The 21,754-nt window shown below is 38.3% G+C and overlaps 1 protein-coding gene across 1 annotated transcript in view; it reads left to right on the top strand.

Moving 5' to 3' along the window:
* Window positions 1-21,754, top strand: part of AUTS2 (activator of transcription and developmental regulator AUTS2) — a 744,772-nt gene that overhangs the window by 108,743 nt on the left and 614,275 nt on the right. The window contains exons 3-4 of the mRNA XM_039238050.1: window positions 13,237-13,335; window positions 13,388-13,489. Coding sequence (XP_039093981.1) covers window positions 13,237-13,335; window positions 13,388-13,489 — 201 coding nt within the window. The remainder of the gene's footprint in view (window positions 1-13,236; window positions 13,336-13,387; window positions 13,490-21,754) is intronic.

Genomic DNA, 21,754 nt, shown 5'->3' with positions numbered 1-21,754 from the left:
TCTGTAAACAGGATGATCAGGAAAGTCCTCACTGAGAAAGTGACATGTAAATAAAGACTTCAGTAAACTTTGTGCCTTCTGGAGGCTAAACATTTCAGATAGATGTTGCAGCAAGTGCAAAGGTCCTGAGTGTGAGCATTCCTGACCTGTTTAAGGAACAGTGAAGTTTGCTACACTGATACAGAGGGACCGAGGCAGAGAGTGGTAGAGAATGAGGCCAGAGAAATAATGGGGAAGCCAGATACAGTAGGAACTGCTTTGTAGGCCATTGTGATGATCTTGGTGTTTATTATGATGATGATGATGAAGAAACTCTATAAGATTTTGAGAAGAATAGGATGTGACCTGACTTACTGTTTTAACAAGAGCATTCTGGATCTTGGGAGAGATGGACAGAAGTAGCAGGCAAGGTCACAAGCAAGGAGATCAGAAAAGAAGGTGTTACCGTAATCCAGGCAAGAGACAAAGGTGGCTTTGAGTAGAGTGGTGGCTGTAGAAGGAGTAAGGATTTTGTCCTAAGCAATTGGAAAAGTGAAATTGCTATTAATAACAATTGGAAACATTGAGAAGATGGCTTTAGTCACTTTAGGTTTGAGATGCCTTTTCAGTGTGTAGGTGGAATTGAAGGATGTACCTCGATTTAGAAGACTGGGATTTGGGGAAGAGATTGAGGCTAAGAATAGAATTAGGCATCACCAGCACATAGATTTTTTTAAAACATTGAGACTGAATGAGATCATTAAAGGTAGTGAGTATAGACCTAAAAAAGAAAAGGTCCAACAACTGAGCCATGGAGAATTGAACATTAAAGAATTGGGACTAAGTGGAAAAGCCAGACTGGTAAGGAGTGGCCAGTGAGGTGGTAGGAAAGCAGGAGTAAAGCCAAGTGCAAAGGGTGCGGGACTATTCACTTGTGTCAGATGTTACCCTTAGATAGATAGGTCAGGAAAAGGGACACTGACAGTAGTCACTATGTTCAGCATTCAGAGGTCATTGTTGACTAGTACTATACTGCTGTTAAATCTAGTCAACAGGGACTTTGACCTTGAGCCCTGCTCTGGGCCTCCTTAAGTCATGTCCCTTCCCATAGTGGAAGAGTTCAAAGGGCCAAGGACGTGTGTCCACTTGGAACCCACCACACTCCTTCTACACATGTTACTACTGATTAGGTAGGACTCCAGAATTCCATCCAAATGTCCTCAGTCGGACTTTGAGGGTCTGCTTTCTGGGTCCATCCTCCTGGGAGAGCACAGCACCACAGCTGTGTATGTGCCTGAGCCCGAGCTGGGGGCACAGCTTGTGGACTTGGGAAAGTGGGCAGTGTGGATGGAGCCTGGAGGATGGGCTAGGACATCACATGTGGACAGGTGAGGCTTCTTGAGAACTACAGACAGGAAAAGAAGGGCAGTGTGGGAGGATTGGCTCTCCTAAACCACCCCACTCCATCAAGAAATTCAAGGAAGATAATTCTAAATTAAATCCTGGTCTTCAGTGTCATTATGAACATTCATTTGACAAGATTAGAGGATAGAAGTATTTTCTTTAACACTATATTAGCATTTACAACTTTTCACTATTTAGATATATGGTGTTTGGGTCTCTTGCCCTGAGCTCTGAAAATGGCCTCTGATAGCCTGTTATCGAGCTTGACATGAGCAATTTCGTGGCAGGTAAGGACAGAAACCTTATTGGGCTGAGTTAAACAGAGAATTGGAGGAAACGAATTGGTGATACTGAATAAAATGTTTTTAAGAATTCTTTGTAAAGAGCATGAAAGAAACGGAAAGCTAGCTGGGTTCTTCCATTTGTCTTGTTTCTTTCTTTTCTTTCTTTCTTTTTCTTTTTTTTTTTTTTTTCCTTCTAAGGTAGGAAAAATAGCAGCCAGGATATTTGTACCCTTAAGAAAAGGATTATGTTAGTTTGCTAGGCCGCCATAACAAAATACCACAGAATGGGTAGCTTCAAAAACAGAAATTTATTTTCTCACAGTTCTGGAGACTGAAGTCCAAGATCAATGTGTTGGCAGATATGGTTTTGCTGAGGCCTCTCTCCTTGCTTGCTGATGGTCACTTTCTCCCTGTGGCTTGTCGTGGTCTTTTCTCTCCCTGTGCCTTCCTGTTGTCTCTATGTCTCAGTCACCTCTTCTTAAAAGGACACTTGTCATATTTGATTAGGACCCATCCTAATGGCCTCTGTCTAACTTAATTACCTTTTTAAAGTTCCTCTCTCCAAATATAGTCACATTCTGAAGTAATTGAAATCAGGGCTGTAACATAAGAATTTTGGATGGACACAGTTCAGTCTGTAAGAGGGATCTCAGTTATTCTAGAACATTCATTTGTGGAACCCATCTCACTTAGGAAATGTCTATGGCCTTTAAAAAAAAAAAACCAACAGACACATGAAACGATGTTCAGCATCCCTCCTCATCAGGGAAATACAAGTCAAAACCACACTGAGATACCACCTCACGCCAGTCAGAGTGGCTAAAATGAGCAAATCAGAGAACTCTAGATGCTGGCGAGGATGTGGAGAAACGGGCACCCTCCTACACTGTTGGTGGGAATGTAAACTGGTACAGCCCCTCTGGAAAACAGTGTGGAGGTTCCTCAGGAAACTAACAATAGAACTCCCCTATGACCCAGCAATAGCACTGCTAGGAATTTACCCAAGGGATACAGAAATGCTGAGGCATAGGAGCACATGTACCCCAATGTTCATAGCAGCACTCTCCACAATAGCTAAAACATGGAAAGAGCCTAAGTGTCCATCAACAGATGAATGGATCAAGAAGATGTGGTTTATCTATACCATGGAATACTACATGGCAATGAGAAACAATGAAATCTGGCCATGTGTAGCAACATGGATGGACCTTGAGGGTGTTATGCTGAGCGAAATAAGTCAGGCAGAGAAGGACAAATACCATATGTTTGCACGTATAGGAGGATTAGGAGGAACTTGACGGAGGAACAAGGGGGAGAAGAAGGGCGGAAATGGTGGGGGAAAGGGAGAGAGGCAAACCATGAGAGACTCTTGAATGCTGACAAAAACTGAGGACTGATGGATGTGGGGGGGAGGGGGGGATGGGCATGGAGGAGGGCACTCGTGGGGACGAGCACTGGGTGTTATGTGGAAACTAATTTGACAATAAACTATTTGTAAAAAAAAAAAGTCTATGGCCTTTTAAAAAGTTGACTATAGTGCTTGCATGAAAATAATGTAGCTTATGTCGGAGTAGTCACTAATTGGTGATGCATTTAGTGATATACAGGTTACTAAGTGCTAAGGACTGAATTATGCCTCCTCCCAATTCATTTATTGAACCCCCAATGTATTTGGAATAAGGAAGTAATTAAGGTTAAATGAGGTCATAAATGGTAGGACCCTGATTAATGTACAGGAAGGGTTACTGGAGAGCTACCTCTCCCTCTCCCCATCATGTGAGGACGCAGAGAGAAGGTGGCTGTCTGCATGCCAGGAAGAGGGTGAGCTCTCACAAGAAACTGCCCATACTGACCTTGATCTTGTACTTCCAGCCTCCAAGACTATGAGAAAATTAAGCCATCAATCTGGAATTTTGTTATGGCAGCCTGTGCCTCCTCGGACGTTAAGATACCCAGGGATAGGGGAGGACCTTCAGCCTTGATGAGAATTTAATTTTTGATTGCATTGGAAATGTATTGGTATCCAAACAGTGGCAAGTTGGAAAGAGGTTTGCTCTTAAAATTCATATCTTAGAAGTTTTGAAAGCTTTCAACCAAAGTATTTTATATCCTTGCGAATTTTAGATGTTCATCATCTAGCAATGAAAATGAACAGTCACTAAGTGTATGGGTTAGAGGAGAATAATGCCTTTACTGGAGCTAAGGTTTTAAAACTTATTTTTATGACAGACTTAAAAGGTATACTGAAACAGAAATAACTGTGTAATAAACCTACCCATATATGCTCGTCATCCAACCTCAATGATTAAGACATGGCTCATCTTATTTCCTCTGTGTTCCTCATGCCTGTGACCACCTCCCCGCAGGTACTGCTATCTCTGTCACCTGCATTACTTTGAAAAGTAAATCCCAAAGAGCAAGTCCTTTCAGTCATCAGTATTTCAGATGTATCTACAAAAAGCTTTCCCTTTTTATTGTACCTATATCAGAATATAAATAAGTTTTAATATCATCAGTACCTGGTCAATGGACATAGTTCTGAGTTTGTCTCATAATGTTTCAGCACTTTGCTCAAATTAGGTTTAAAACAAGATCTGTCTCTGGCAGTTTGTCAAGATACCCTACCTGTTTTCCCATTCCCACTTTTCTGTGCTTACTTTGCAATTTTTTCATTGAGGCAGTCTGGCAATTTCTGGATTGTTGATTTTGTATCCCCTGATATATAGTTTAACACTTGCCCCTACCCCTTACATATCTTGTAAGTTTGTACTATAATCTGTGGTAAATCAGATTTAGGTTTGATTTTTGTAGGAGGTGAGTGTGGGGTGGGGTGATGTGTTCTCATATCAGTAGGCATGGATTATCTGGTTTCCTCTCTTTTTATAATGTTATAGAAGCCAATGATGCTTGATTCCCTACTTTATTATTTTTTTCATTATCAAAAGGTCTTCCAAAGATAACCAATAAGCCATTTATTTGTTGGTTGGTTTTCTTTTAATGTAATTGTTTACTTGTATAAACATATTTGGGATGTTTCAATTCACTGTGTTATGATATTGATAATAAAGTTGTTCCATCTGTGATTAGTGGAAGCGCCTCAAACTTGGATCCCAAGACTCTTTGCCATGCCCTTTCTGGGATGACAAGATATGTCAGACTCAACTTACATATTTCTTTCTGGTAAAATGGGAAAAACAAAAGACATAAAGCATTCTGTGTTTGAGGGTGATGGTTATTTTAAAGAATGCCAGGCCATTTAAAAAGTTGTTTGAAAACATGTTTTCTTATAGAGAAATATAAAAGGAAAGTTATGCGTATTTGTTATTTTTGTATATGCATCCTCACCAACCAAATAACATGGTCTCAGAATTTCTATTTATTAATCAAAATCTCATTATCAGAAGGCTAGAAACGTTGCCAAAGCAGGCCAGCATTCCTCCATCAAATTATTGCATTGTTCACGTGTACTGCATGTGAATTTCTGAGGTAATTGGAAAATAGATTTATCTTTTAGTCCACAGTCATACTTAAGGAATGCCAAACATCTTTTGTTCATTCAAGCTTCTCTCTTTAATTCCATTCTTGTACTTCCTTCCCCCCTTTCCCTATGGTTTAGACTTCCTTTTCAGTAGAAAATGAAGTCAGGTATGTTATCATGCTTTTGTCAACATAATTCAACCTAGAAATAGTACCCAAGTTGTAGATAGAGATGTGAGTTATATATCAAGCCCTGCTATTTACACTTTTATTCTCTTCCCTTCGCATTATTAAGTTACAAAGAAATAGTATCGTAATAGCCTCTTGGCTAAATCATAGGGAGTTATGATTCTCTTGATAAGCTGTAGAACATTATTAAGTTCTGTCTGGGTCGAGTGTGTCTATTGGAAGGATATCAAAGTTGGTCAGATTGCTTTTGATTGTCTTAATTGCTTCTTGTTTATGTTTGAAACTATGCAGTTAGATTGATCTTGGCTCATTTTCCTCTCTTTATTAACTTTCAGGATTTATTTTTACTGCTGTGAAGTCCACTGAACCCCTTTAAGTGTTGAATAATATATGTGACTGGCAAGTGGAAGTACTTCAATCGTTTCCATTTTCTAAGCTAATAATGCAACTTTCAAGTTATCATTGGTGCAATACCTTAAATATTTATTTGAGAACATCACTGTCACATTTAGATAAACAGCACTCCATAGTCCAGGCATATCCAAGAACTCTATCTTATTTTGCATTAGTGAAACTTTACTAAATCCATTGGAATGATTTTATGATAAATGGATTTAGAAGCAATTTCTCCTTTTCTTGTCTCTGTAAAACCAGTGTGGTAGGCAGAATTCCAAGATGGCCCTCAAGATACTTGCCTCCTATTTACTCTGGTTAGATTTGTACATAGCATAGTTGACTTTAAGAAAGGGAGTTACCTTCTCTGAGCCTCACCTAATCAGGAAAAGTCTTTAACAGGGAATGGTTTCCAGAATAAGAGATGAAAATGATGACATCTTTTACTTTTTAAAACAAATCATCTTATTGAAATGTAAGTTACATGTCATGAAAGTCACTTATTGTAAGTGTACAATTTAATGAGTTTTAATAAATTTATAGAGCTGCATGAACATCACTGTATTCCAATTTTAGAACTTTACCATCAACTCAAAAATTTCCCTTATGCCCATTTGCAAATTGGTGGACTCTTACATTCTTAGAAAAAATTCTGCTGGAACTTGGCTAACTACCCTTTTTTTAATTATTAAGTCTAATTTGTTGTATTTCATCAAATTTTTGAAGGTCTTTTGACTAAAAAATCATCCTGTATTTCCCTTTGTGTTTCATTATTGAATTTTGGCATAGATTAGCTTTGCACATTTTTCTTAATGTTCTGAATCAAATTTAGCTAAAAATTTTTAAAAGTTTGGAGCACCTGGATGACTCAGTCGGTTAGGCCTCCGACTTTGGCTTGGGTCATGATCTCAAAGTTTGTGGGTTTAAGCCCTGCGTTGGGCTCTGTGCTGACAGCTTAGAGCCTGGGGTCTGTTTCAGATTCTGTGTCTCCCTCTCTCAAAAATAAACAAACGTTAAAAAATTTTTTAATTAAAAATGTTTTAAAGTTTAAATTATTTGGTTATGTTTTTATAGTACCTCATAGAATGTTTAGTACTATAATTTACAAATGTGTTTGTTCTCACATTTTTACAGTAGTCATATTCTTATATTTTTTACATTATATAATATTCTATTATCTTTCTATATTTGATTTTGTTCTTTATTTCTTTACAAATTCTTAGATTTGTAAGCAGATGTCCCTCTTAATTCTGTGGGTTTCGCTCCCATTTATACTCTAGTTTATTAATTGTGTGCAGTATATCAGTTTCCAGTTCTTTACGTACTTTTTATTTTTGGAATCTCTTTTCTTTATTTGTCCCTGTAGTTGCTTTCTTGTCTCTTTTTCTGATCTCTGTAACGAGGCCCTTTATTTCTATTACTTTCCCCTTTACAAAATAATTATAGTCTCTGAGTTAACCTCTAGCACAGATTTACAGCACTTGTATATTGTTTATCTTACATACTTAAAATTTTTATTTTCTTAACCTTTAAATGGTGTGTCTATGATTCTGTCTTTGACTCAACTGTGATGGTAGAGACAGCTTTAAAAAATGTTTTAAGAAAACATTTTTTAAAATCTCTAGGTGATAGAGCTATCTATTTCTTTTTTAATTATTTTTTAAAATATAATTTATTGTCAAGTTAGCTAACATGCAGTGTATACAGTGTGCTCTTGGCTTTCAGAGTAGCTTGATTCATTGCTTACATTAAATTGTCATTAATTTTTATCATAGAGGAGGCTGCTTATGTGATTTCTACATTTTGAAATGTATTCTGGTATTCTTTGTGACCTAGTCCATCTTTAGTTGGTGCTGATGTCTTATGGGTATGCACAAAGACGTCTCTGGGAATCACCAAATTTACTACATATTGCCTCACACTGAGTGTTTTAGCATCTATGTCCTTTTCTGTTGTTCTGTTTTCTGGCTTCCTGATTAATAGGATGCTAAAGACTCCCATCTCAATTTCCTTGGTTACTTAAAAATATTTCTTTGCTATAGACATTGGCATAAAAAGTTTATAAGTCAACCCTTCAGTATAAAGTACAGACCAAATGTATCTCTTATCACTAGAAAATGACTGTCTTTGACATATTATTTCACCTGACCATTTATTTTTATTCCATTGTCTTTTTCCCCCTCTCTTTAGACATTCTTGCTGTTTTAAAAAATTGGGCTTAATCCATATATATATATATATATGTATATATATATATTATTATAACCAACATAGTTCTATGCTTTTGCTTTCTTGCTATTTCCCTTATTTTCCAAATATTCTCAATAGGGAGTATTGATTATAATTTAAATCATTTTATATTTGATAATGATTTAGAAGACATCATATTTAATGTTTAAATTTTACCAATGGTTAACTATAAGATTATCAAATCCTTACATAAAACTTTGTTTAGCTATTGAGGATAATAACAAGATAATTTCTAATTCTATGATCCCAGGGAAATTTTACACAAATTTCTTGCCCTGCCTTAGTGTCCAGAATTTAATGTTTACCTTTTAGGCACAATTTGTTATATTGTACATATTCAAGTACAATATATTAATCAATTTCTTAAAATGTTTTTTCTTTTCAAATTTGTAATTTTGTTTGTATTTCCTGTTAGCTTAAGTTGATGCATCAGCTTTTCATTAAGTAGTTTAGTTCTGTTTTTCTCATCCTAAGTACCTTTTAAAACCCAAGGAATAAGACAATGCAGATGCACTACAGTCACTTTGGAAAACAGCATGGAGGTTCCTTAAAGAATTAAAAATAGAAATACCATATGATCTAACCATCACACTACTGGCTATTTACCCAAAGGAAATAAAATACTAATTTGAAAAGTTATATGCACCCATGTGTTTATCACAGCATTATTTATAAGACCCAAAATATGGAAGCAACCCACATTTTCATTGATAGGTGAATGGATAAAGATGTGATACACACACACACACACACACCATGAAATGGACTATTACACAGTCATATAAAAGAATGAGATCCTGGCATTTGCAACAACATGGATGGACCTAAGGTATTACACTAAGTGAAATAAGTTGGACCAATAAAGACAAATACCATATTATTTCACTCAGAAATGGAGTCTAAATAACAAAACAAATGAATAAGCACACAAAAAACAGAGTCATACCTATAAATATGGAGAATACGGTGGTGTTTGGCAAAGGGAAGTGGGATGAGTGGGCAAAATGGGTGAAGGGGAGTGGGTATTACAGGTTGCCAGTTATCTAAGGAATAAGTTCTAGGCATAATTGGTATCATAGGGAATATAGTCACTGGGATTATAATACAATTATATGGCGACAGATGATTCCTGCACTTGTGGGCAGCATAGAAAAATATATAGAGATGTTGAAATCACTATGTTGTACCTGAAACTAATAAAATATTGTGTGTCAATTATACTCAAAAAATAAATAGTACAAATTCCACCCAGTCTATGGAGAAGATTTTAACAAGTGGGAAAAGTTTTATTTTGGGGAAAAAAAATCAATGTCTTTACAAGATTAAATACTTTCCATTTTGATGTTAGTGAAAGCGTGTTACAAAATTTCATTGAAAAAAAGACAAGTCTGTGCTTATTGACACATTTTTAAAACATTGTGTGAAGTTCATTCAGATCCCTGCAGGAAAACTCAGCAGTCTGACATAGGATTTATGCTGCTTTGAGGAACCAAAACGGTGGTAGGAGATTACTTTTGGATGCTTTTCTGCATTGCGGTGGATAATTCACATCATTTCTCTTGAGTTTCAGTCATTGGTATCATCTCCACATACTTTATCCTTCTGTGAATTTTGTTTGAAGGATTAATGATGCCCACAGAGCATCTAGCATCTTGAACTCTCCAAACTCAACGTCAAGGAGTGGCATCACCTGGCTCACCAATCTTGGCAGGTGTATACAGAATTCCTCCACCTTAGCTGAGTCCAGGGTGATGGGATTTCGTTACATGTTCATTAGCGGTGATAAAACCATGGATCATTATTTTCCTAATTAGCCGTTAATAACAGTTAACTCCAACACGATCACAGCTTCAGAGTTTTTGAATATATTGTTGACAGTGAAATTGAATGGAAAACAACTCGGCTTCTTATATTTTATAAAAGGTGTTAATCTTATTGACAGGAAAACTACCACCCATCCCAGATCTGTATTTTTTTTTCTCATTCTGATGCCTAAATTATATAATATTCTAATGAGAAGAAAATTCTGGAAATAAGAGTGAATTAATAGTAATTTTTAAGTAAACAAGGTACTTTAATGTATCTAAAAGGTGATAGTAAGAAATCTCATTGCATCTGTTACAGCCATAGCTTTCATACAACAGCCACCATGGATGCTAGGACAAATCAATGCAAGCGGATTGATTTTTCTTATGTCTTTAAATGTTTAAGCCACCACCTGGCCTTTGTAATGTCTCTTGGTTGTAGGTAATAGCTGGGAATTTCAGGTGAAGGATTACAACTTCTGAGTTAGCTGTGCTACCCCAAATGATCCATTGGATATGGCTGAAAATGCCAGTTTTAAATGTATTCATGGGATTAGGAATGAATACTTCTTTGCCTGAAATCTTGTGGTTTAGCTTTTAGTACTTACTGTAGTCAATCCATTTCTTTGAAATATTGAGCTGTCTGACAGCTTAAAATCCTAAGTTTCCTTTAAACTTGAGCCTGGCTTTGGAGGAGAAAAGGGCAGTGTGGGGGCGGATTTTATGTAAGGCTCTCCAAAGAGAATTCACTGATGTGCTTTTGCTGGAAGGGCACAGGGAAGGCAAGGAAGCTGCTTCATCTTAGTCCTTCTTGGGTTTTGCCCTTAGCCTAGATCAACATTTAGTCAGATAATTTACATCAGAGCCACTGCAGTCTCTTGTTAGGCCTGTTAAAGTCATCGTTTGCCTTCTATGAAGAAACATGGAAGAGACCCAAATGCCATGTCCAGATTTTGGTAAGCCAGGTAGATATCAGGAGAAGTCTTTATGTTCTTATGCTCTTAATTCCCTACTAGGTTTTTATTTCTCATCTAGGTTGAGGGACTGAGTTTTTATAAACACCTCTTGACCAAATGTCACCTTGAAAGATTTCTTTTTTGTGTGTGAATTAAGTCAGGTGCCACAAATATATTTAAAACATACTCTATAGGGAATACTAACATATTGCAGACTCATTATTTCCATGTGAAATGCTAACATACTAAATGGGTTCTAAGAAGTAAAATGAAGAGAGGGTTAAGCTGTATAGACATGGACTGAGTCCTAGATATCTTGCCTAATTCTGAGCATATCATTCGCTTTATTCGTTTCTTCATTCATACATTGGAAGTAACTTTATCTGCCTTTACTTAAGTCAGAGGTCCAGGGAGATAAAAATTATGATATTGCCTCAAAATTAGAGTGCCCATTCTACATACAGATTTTATCAACAGTCAGATGTATTTAATAACAATAAGCCTTTTCATACTTGAAAATATGTAATTATCAGCCATTTAATGAAGAATGATATACTGGCTAAACTTTGAAGGCATATATCAGAAAATAAATATAGAAAGAAAGAGCTCTTCAAAGACTATAGTGGATCATATCTGACCTTTAAAAACAATCTTGGCCTGAAACGCACAAAGAAGGTGAGGGTGAGCTTTACTGGCTGAGGAAACGTAGTGTGAATACACAGGTACAGGATGGAAATGGACATGGCACGTTCAGGAAATTGAAAGAAAGTCATGTTAATTTTAGATTAAATTCCCCTTTATTATAAGTATAAAAATGAAAATTTGAAGAGAATGACAATATTCTGAACTTTTATTCCATAGTAATAAGAAAAGGCTCATATAGCTTGCCTCTGAATTAATTTAGAATTAGCAGGTTTCATGGTAATTTAGTAGGAAACTAAGTACTTAAGGACCCAGGAGGATACAAAGTAAAATGAGTATCATTTTTCTGGGTTCCATTAGAGAAGACTTTTGAAGAAAGGGAGTTTTAGAAGGAAGTGGTAAAAGTGGATTTGTAGAAAGGCTGAAAGCAAAAAAGAATGCTCTGTATAGTGGGGGTTTGGGGACAGCTTATTAGCTGGTGTGACCCAGAGTGGGGTCTGAACTGCAGTTTTTAAAGAGGCACATTTGACAAGGGACTTGGATTCCAATTCATTCTCCGTTTGTCTTGGTTCACATTCTGCCTTGGTCCCCGAGCCACATGAAAACCTGCAGGCAGAAATTGTGCTACCTATTACCTGTCCTCTCTGAAATTCCCTCCTCCTAGAAGTATGGGGCTTACGTTTTGTTTGAGACTTTCCATGTCTGATCCATGTGCCCCTCAATAATGTTTCTTCCAATTTCCTCCCAGAAGGAAATCTCTGTTTCAGATAAGACTCCTTCTTATCATTTCTTAGCATGTTGCTTTCTCTGCCTTTGCTTTCTGACTTTCTCCTGTTGAGAGTATCTTCCCCTCTCCTCTCAGCCGTATGAGCTCAATCCGCTTTGAAAATCCAAGGCTTCAGAGGTTACCTTTCTTCCTAATGTCACTTGCATCAGTTTGGTGTTAATGTATCATGTATTTCCTTGTGTTACTATATTTGCTTGTCTTGCTGCCTTTCCCTTGTGAGATGAAGAACATTGTAAAAGGGCTGTTTATTATACCCTGCGTCGGATTGCTTGGGGTCTCTGCAAAGGTGGTTGATGATGATGACATCATAGGCTAATTAATGGTCCACATGTGGGGGGACTCATGGCCTCATAGACTAATGGTTTGCAGTTCTGTGTGTTTATTCATTTCAGTGGAAATGTTGGTTAAATGTGTAGAACTTTCTGAACATGAAAATCAGAGCTATGCAAATGTGTAGAAACTGCCAATTTGTAACTTTCATCAGATCAGAGACTTTTTACTTTAAATTTTTTTTCCTTTGGTTTAGCCTCATATTTTCAGCTCTTAGTACCAGGCCCAGATGCCACACTTAATACATATTTGTTGAATGAGTGCTAGTTCAATCTCTCTAAGCTGTGTGTCTTAATTTGGTACCTCCACAGTGTTGTCTCAGAAACCAGGGGCATCGTCTTCCCAGTGGTCAGACAGTAACATGGAGCATTTCATCATTTTCTCCCAGGAGAAGAAGACATTGTCTTTTGCTCTGTTTTGTGGTAGTCTTTCTTCAGAGGAGGACAGGGAAAATAAAGTGGGCAACTGTAGTTGGTGTAATCTGGCGTCAGCTAATTCACTGTGTTTGGTCTTTTTATTATTAACACAAATGCCCCAGTGGAAGAGGACAAATCAGAGGGAAGATTAATTTCCAAGATTCATGGACCTTTGTTAGATCTTTTTTCAAGTTTGTGTGTGTGTGTGTGTGTGTGTGTGTGTGTGTGTGTGTGTGTGTCTTAAGCTTATTCACTCATATTTGCATTGACATTTTATGGTAAATGTTTTGCTTATTCTGCTCTCCATGTTTCTTCCTGCGGCAGCTCGCCTGGTACTGCTCTGAAGCTGAGAAGGATGTTCAAACGCAGGACCTTAAGTTGTTCACTTTGACAAGACTTAAAGACGTGGGCGAGGGAACAGCTGTGTGAGAAGACCACTGACTTTGTTCTTTCTCCTCTCTTCATTTGCTTTTAGCTCAAACCAGGCCAGAACAGCTGCAGGGACAGTGACAGCGAGAGCGCCAGCGGAGAATCCAAGGGCTTCCACAGGAGCAGCTCTCGGGAAAGGCTCAGTGATGTAAGTTGGAAAAAAAAAAAAAGAAAAAGAAAAAGAAAAAAAAATCAAACAAAACCACCAGACCACACATCCCTTGGGTCAAGTCTCAGTTTCGAGCACTGTCATCCCTTTCCGTCACTCTGTCTATGCGCACAGCACAGTTCACCCTCTCTTGGCATCATGGTTGAGTCTGGCCAGATGCTTTTCTTCTGTTTTCTATTTTGACCTAAAATATGCTTTATTATTTATTAGGTGGGTGGGAGTACTTGTCACCTTAGGGATAAGAGATTACAAGGGGTAGTGATAGTATTTTCAGTGTCAGTGTTGCAAATGAAAAAAGTAGTCCAGCAGTGCTACCCCTGGAAGATGACGTCATTTAAGTTTGGGTTCTTTGTAATATCTTTGCCCGTGAGGTTGGTAACCATCCCTGTCTGCCATTTTTATTCCTGTTAGAAAGGATGAGTAGCCAGCCACCTATTTGTCAAGAGAAGGAGTTTTACTTCCTGACTGATTTCCAAAGGAAATCTCCTAGTGATAACACACCGTACATCTTGAGGGCTCTGTCACCCCCCTAGACCTGCCTCCAACCACTCTCTAGCCTCCTGTCTGCCAACATGGCAGATTTCCCGTGTGGCACTCCCAAGACCACCTGATCCTCTGGGCTCTCTTTTCTTCTATCCTAACATGTCACATAACTGGATTCTTGACCCATCTTTCCCCTGGAAAGCAACACTTGGAAGCTTTCTTATAAAATGATCAATTAGGAAGAAATTTTTATTAGTATTTTATTAACAATGAAGGAACATTAACAGATTGAGACAATACTCTCAAGAAAGAGACAGAAATTCACACTCTCTGAGTTTCAAGAAGAATAAGCAGAGTTAGAACATATAATAAGGAGCAAAAACCTTTTGGCCCTTGTCTGCCTTTGTAAAAATTATTGTTAAATAGTTTTTTTTAATGTTTTTTTGATTTTTGAGAGTGGGGAGGGGCAGAGAGAGAGGGAGACACAGAATCCGAAGCAAACTCCAGGCTCCATGCTGTCAGCACAGAGCCCAACGTGGGGCTCGAACCCACAAACCGGGAGATCATGACCTGAACCAAAGTCAGATGCTTGATCAACGACCCACCCAGGCGCACCTCTTTTTTTAATACTCTAAAGCAGTTGTCTTCACCGTGGTGTACAAGATAATCCAGTGAGTTACAAGAAAAAAGTATTAGAACTTACTGATTTTTTTTCTAAAAACAAAAAAAAATTTAAACTTTCCTAATACGTAATTTAATGAGGGGGGAGTAGTTCAAGGACATAATTTATAAACTTGTATATTTTAGGAGTGTGCTCAAAACTTTTTTTAACTAAGGAGTGTTCATTAGCATAAAAGGTAAGAGAATGCTGTAGAACCTTGCATCATTCCCTGTAATCATCTCCCATCCATTTCTCCATCACCCAAGGTACAGAATCTCAAGACCCAACCTTCTTCCTACACCTCTCAGGAAAGTGTGAGAGATTTAGAGTGAGAATTGATGTAGAGAGCATTGACTTCCTAAAAGAATTAAGTGGATGGAGGAGGGCACTTGTTGGGATGAGCACTGGGTGTTATATGGAAACCAACTTGACAATAAACTATGAAAAAAAAAATAAGTGGAATAACAAAGTATAATTATTCTTTGGTACTCTTAATGTCTTAGTTGTAGATAATTGCATCCCATTCTTCTAATAAGGTTTAATATCCATTATACAAGTAATACTAACTCAGTCTTTTGCTGTGTATGTCTGTGTATAAGAATATTTCTTTGTGTGTTTTTATGTTTCATTAATTTATGATGGAACTATAAATTCTAATAATAAAACCATAACAATATTTCTTCCCTAAGTTGTTTACAATACTTAAGTAGCTCCTGAAATTTTTAAATTTTTTTTAATTTTTAATTTTATTTTAGAGAGACAGCATGTGCATGTGCAAGCAGGGGAGAGGGGCAGAGGGTGAGAATCTTTTTTGATTTTAGAGAGCACAAATAGGGGAGGGGGCAGAGGGAGAGAGAGAAGAAAAAGTTGGGGGGCGGGGAGGGAGAGAGAATCCTAAGCAGGCCCCATGCTCAGTGCAGAGCCTGACATGAGGCTCGACCCCACAATCCTGGGATCATGACCAGAGCAGAAATCAAGAGTTGGATGCTCAACAGACTGAGCCACCCAGGTGCCCCTTGTTTTGTTTTTAAAATGGGATCTTACTAGCCCTGGAAATTTTGCCAGGATTATTCCAGTTAATCATAATTTCATTACAGAGTAGAAAAATGAAAACCATGGTAAGTCAGGGGACAAGAGCACAGTATTGTTCAGTCATTGAGATCTTTTGACTGGTTGCCCTGAATTCACTTTCCATTAGATCAAAAGAAATTGTCAAGGTATATCCTGTGTTTATGGATAGGAAGACTTAACATCGTTGTGTTGTCAATCCTTCCCAAAGCAATGTACAGATTCTGGGAAATTACTCTGAAAATTTCCAGCATCCTTTGTTTTGCAAACAGGAGAAAGCAGATACTCAGATTTAATGTGTAAATGCTTGAAACCCTAGTGGTCAAAGCAGTCTTGGAAAAGAAGAACCACACTGAGAGACTCTTTAAAACTATCAGCAAAGCTGCAGTAGTCAAAATGGTATGATACTGGCATCAGATTAGACATACAGACCAATGGAATAATAGAAGTTAGACTCCAAATATAAGTCTAACATCTGTAGCCAATTGATTTTTGATATGAGTGTTCAGACCATTCAGGTGGGAAGATATTTTCTCTTGAACAGATGATGGATTTCCTTGTGTAGAGGTGTGAAGTTGGACCTCTCCATCACAGCATGTACATACGTTAACTCAAAATGAATCAGCGGCCTAAGTATAAGAACCCAAATCATGAAACTCTTAGAAGCAAATGTGAGTCAATCTCACGGTTTTGAATTTGGCAGTGGATTTTTAGAGATGGCCCCAAAACCGTTAGCAACAAAAGAGAAAATAGGAAAATTGGACTTCATCCAAACTAAAAGCATTTGTGCATCTCAAAGGACATTATCAAGAAAGTGAAAAAAAGAAACAACCCTATAGAATGGGAGAAAATATTTGCAAATCATATAACTGTAAGTGTTTAATATTTAAAAATGGGGAAAGGACTTGAATAGACATTTCCAGAAAAGATATACAAATGGCCAGTAAGCACATGAAAGATTGTTATCATCACAGTCACTAGGGAAATGCAAATCAAAGCCATAATGAGATATCCCTTTATATCTGCCAGGATAGTTATAATAAAAAAGGGTAAGGGGGGGGATAATAGTTGGCAGGGATATAGAGAAATTAGAATCCTCATATGTGATGGTGAGAATGGAAAATGGTGCAGCCACTGTGGAAAACAGCTTGGCAATTTCCTAAATAATGAAATATAAAATTTCCATATACCCCACCAGTTCCACTTTTAGGTATATATGCAGTCAAATTGAAAATAGTTACTCAGGGGCACCTGGGTGACTCAGTCAGTTGAGCATCCAATTCGGCTCAGGTCATGATCTCACGGTTCGTGGGTTTGAGCCCTGCGTCGGGCTCTGTGCTGACAGTCAGCTCAGAGCCTGGAGCCTGCTTCGGATTCTGTGTCTCCCTCTCTCTCTGACCCTCCCCTGCCCATGCTCGCTCACGCTCTCGCTCTCTCTCTCTCTCTCTCTCTCTCTCAGAAATAAATAAAACATTAAAAAAATTTAAAAAAAAAAAGTTACTCAGAGAGATATTTATATGCCTAATTTTATTGCAGCATTATTCACAATAACTAAAAGTAGAAACAACCCAAGTGTCCATCAGTAGATGAATAGATAATGAAAAGGGGTATATATGGGCAATGGAATATTACTTAGTCATAAAAAGGGATAAGTTCTTAGACATGCTCCAGAACCTTCAAAGCATTATACTAAGTGAAAGAAGCTAGTCATAAAAACACAAATATTGTATGATTCCACTTATTTTAGAAACCTAGACTATAGAGACAGAAAGCAGAATTGGTGTTAACAGGGGCCAGTGGCATGAGTTGGAGAAAGTGAGGGATTGGGGGCTATTGATTAATGGTTACAAAGTTTTAGTTTAGGGTGATGAAATCATTTTTTTTGGATACATTCACAGCAATGTGGATGTAATTAATGCCCAACTTATACACTTAAAAATGGCTAAAATGTTAAACTTTATGTTGTATATATTTTTTACCACACTGAAATAATGTAAAAAAAAAAAAAAAGAGCCATAACAATCCTGCAAATCTCATGTCAAGCCAGTCTGTGCAATACTTTGAGCTCATGTTACTTACTAGGTTTTAAAATTCATAATTTTTGCAACAACAGTATCAAAATATGAAAGGAGAAATGACCCCCCCCAAAAAAAAAAGAGAGAGAGAGAGAAAAAGAAGTAGTTGGCCTTTAGTAAGATCTTCCAAAACCTCCAGCCATTTATTTTTGCATGAGCAGTATTGAGGTTGCACATTCTTACCTCAGGCCCATTGCAATCTAAAATTTGCTGAGATGAAAGCCTTTGACAAATAAGTAAAGCCACAAAGTGATTCTTTTGGAATCAGGGCAACACCTACCCACACAATATTTTAAAGGATAAAGATACCCCTACTGTTTCTTAAAAGAGAATTAGAAACTAATTGCTTTAATAACTATCAGAAAATGAGGAGATGGAATGAAAGACCACTACTAGTCTTGTTTTGTTTTCTTTTACCATGTCTCTCCTTCCCATGCTTGTTTCTTGAACATGTGGAAAGTAGTTACTGTTTTAAGGCCCTTAGTCTACTAATCATGTCCTCTGTGTCATTTCCATGTCTGTTTCTGTTGGTTGCTTTTTCTCCTCATTACAGATTGTTATTTTCTGTCTCCTTTGCATGCTTGACAGGTTTTGTTTGTTTGTTTTGGATGCCAAACACTGTGAATTTTTCTTTGTTGGTTGCTATTTTTTTCGGTTTCTATAAATTTTCTTGAGCTTTATTCTGGGGATGCAATTATGTCACTTGGAAATAGGTTGATGTTTCTGAGGTTTGCTTTTATGTGTTCCTGGGCAGAACTAGAGCAGCCTTTAGGCTAAGGCTAATTTTTTCCCCTGTACTGAATACTCTGCTTAATTCCCAATGCATTACATGATTTTTTCCAAACCTTGCCAGCTGGTGGAAAGGCCATTTTCTGCTCTGGGGATTGCTCTGCCTGCTCCCTCCAGTGACTGTTCCCCTTGCTCGGGGTGCTTTTCTCCAGCAGATGTGCTGATAGCGATTTAGGTGAAGACCAGAGGGGACCTTTCTGCAGTTTCCATGATTCTGTCCCTGTGAAGGTCTTTTCTCTCCCATCTGCTTTGGAAATTCCAGCTGCCTTGCCTTCCTCCAGCTCTGTCTTCTCAACTCGGGGTACTTCGGGGCTCTACCGGGGCCACCCGTCAGTTGCTCTACTCTGGCATGAAAACTCTCTTCAGGCGTTAAACTGGGGCAGTTTTTAGGGTCGTCTCACCAGCTTTCCTTGTCTTGAAGATCACTGTCTTCCTTGCCTACTGCCCAGTTTCTAAAATCCCTTTTCTTACACATTTTGTCTGGGTGGTGGTGGTATTGCTTAAGGCAGGAGAATGTTTCTGGTCCCTGTGAGTCCATCATGCCCACTCCTGGTTTCTCAGCTGAGATAAAAATTCCCCTAAGCCTTCTCCTCATTTCAGTTATTTTTAGAAGCTTTGGCAGTTGAGACTCACTCCCAAGTGCAGCTAATGAAGATATTATATTATTCCATCTTAGTTATTTTGAATTGGACAGGCAAAAAAGAGAAAGAATAAAGAATTTCAGTGTGGCTGGAGGATTTGACTCATGGGTAAAGCTTCAAAACCAAATGTGCTTGGCTTTTCTAAATTACGCACTCCCAAACTGTTTTGCCAGGAGGGAATAATTGTCTACAAGGACTCTCAGATTGTCCACATCAAGGAGACAGAGTAACTTGTTTAGATTAGTCACTAAGGAAAAAGTTAAGGGGAATAATTGAGTATATAAATATTCATGATGAGTTATTCAAGGAGGACTGTATTGCTTCTAAGTTACAGAGTTTTGTCACTGAGGAAGTTGTCAGAATTTAGGGGCTAAGTCTACTTGTAAATTTAATAAATAAAATCCTCAAATTTTGAAATGATCCTGGGCATTCATTACTAACACACCAAGTTATAAAAGCAGTTTATCTTCTGTGTGACCTTGAGCAAAGAACTTGATCTTTCCCAGTCTAGGTTTCTGTTTCTGTGAAAAGGGCACACTTCGACCCGCCTTGTAGGTCTCCTTTATTATGTTTAAAATTTTTTAATGTTTATGTATTTTGAGAGAGAGAGAGAGAGCGGGCTCATGCTGGCAGAGCAGGAGGAGGGCAGAGAGAGACAGAGAGAATCCTAAGCCGGCTCCGTACCATCAGTGCAGAGCCTGATGCGAGGCTCTAACTCACAGACTCCAAGATCATGACCTGAGCCGCAGTCAGGAGTGGGACTCTTAACAGACTGAGCCATCTGGGTGCCCCTAGGTCTTCTTTAAAGATCACCTGGCACGGTGCTATTTGAATCGTGTCGCACAGTTCTTGGCACATCCACCAGGCTCAAAAACAATCATTCTAAAATCATCCTTCTGTCTCAGACTTAGAACTTCCCGTAGCAGCCTCTCTGCCCTTTTAAATCTGAATTCCTTGTAAGCGTCAGTTTGACAAGACCTGCTTATCTCAGTCATGACATATAGGACTCTTCCTCCCAAATACAGTCCTTATCCCATGTCACCTTACCTGTTTTTCTCACACCTGAACCGTCCATCCCTCTTACTTTCCTGTCCTAGTATTGGATCCCAGAGCTGGAATCCTCAGAGTCAAGCTCAGTTCCTTCCTCTCTCCTTACCCTGTCTCCTTGGTCACTTTCCTATATCTTCTGCCTGTATTTGCAAAGAGGTATTTGAGTATGATTATATTTTCATTGACACTGCTGATACTTTAGACGCCCTACCATTTGTCACACACAGGGTTCCTGTGGCCTCTTACTGGCGCCATCTGCCCCGTCGTCTCTGTTTCCCCTGCACTGTGCTCTGCACTGTGCCCAGAGTGGGTTTTCTGGGAATCAGAGATCACAATCAGATTTTCTTGTTTAAGATATTTTGGACCAAGTCCATACTCCTGAGGATGGTCTGCAGAGCCCCACAAGAAGTCCGAGGCTTCCCCTTCATCTTCCTGTCCTCCCTCTCCTTCCCCATCTTTGTATCTTATGCTCAGTCCCTCTGAACCACCGTGGTTTTCTTAAATAGTCTGCACTTTCAAATCTTCCTGCCTTTGTGTTTTCTTTTGTATCTTTTTTTCCTCTTTTCCTTCTGCCAGCCCCAGTGTCACTTTCTCTAGCAGGCTCTTCCCACCATCCTATGCAAGTAGACTTCTTTAATGCTTGATTGAAATGAGTATATCGATATGACTCGTTTCTCCATGAATGGTTTTGGGGTCAGGTTTTTAGTTATGAGAAGGGAGAAAAATATCTAGTACTTTTGAAGGACTCAGTACTTTGAGGGAATTGAAACATTTCAGAAAACCATGAAAAGAGATCGAATTATAGTAAGTACTGTGCTAAACAGTTATGTAATCTGTGCCGAGGCCATTTAGTCCATTTAACATCATAAATGAGGCATTTTTTTTCTGCATCTTTTTGAGATTCCCCCAAACTCCCCGTGTTTGTGGATCCTACCACAGTCATTCATTCACCTATGTGTGTGTCCCAGCCTTTTTTCTTCCTAACTTCCCCCCAAAGTTTTCCTCTGTACCAGGTTGGCTTGCTGTTATTAAGGAAGAAACAGACAGAGGCCACACCATCCATGAGTTTCCCTTAGTTAGGAAGAAACTCTGATCTAATCCAGACCTATAAAGTGTTCTTCATGTTCTATTTCTTCTCTTCTCTCTCTTTTAAAATTTGTGTTAGATTTTCCTTTTCCCTGACAGTTTGTTTCTGCCCTTTTCTATTCCAGAACCATATATTTACGCATTTTTCTTGGACGTGTCAGCATTCTGACTGTCCAGAAATATTTATCCAGTACTTTAAATGTGTTGGGTATAGATCTGTGTGCTTGAGCTTGACTAGTGGACAAGTTGAAGTCTCTGTCCTCATGAGGCCTACATTCAGGCAAACAACAGACCTGTGAGCAGAGAGTATAACATTTTACCAGGTAAACAAAACAGTGATGAGGGCTTGAAGGGCACGTGTTGCTGCCTTAACCAGGCGATCAGATGAGGC

This window comes from Hyaena hyaena, unplaced genomic scaffold (genome assembly GCF_003009895.1).
Source record: "Hyaena hyaena isolate Hyena2069 unplaced genomic scaffold, ASM300989v1 scaffold_135, whole genome shotgun sequence".
Classification (NCBI taxonomy): domain Eukaryota; kingdom Metazoa; phylum Chordata; class Mammalia; order Carnivora; family Hyaenidae; genus Hyaena; species Hyaena hyaena.
Note: the sequence above shows the minus strand (reverse complement) of the source record. Positions and strands in the feature narration are given on the sequence as shown.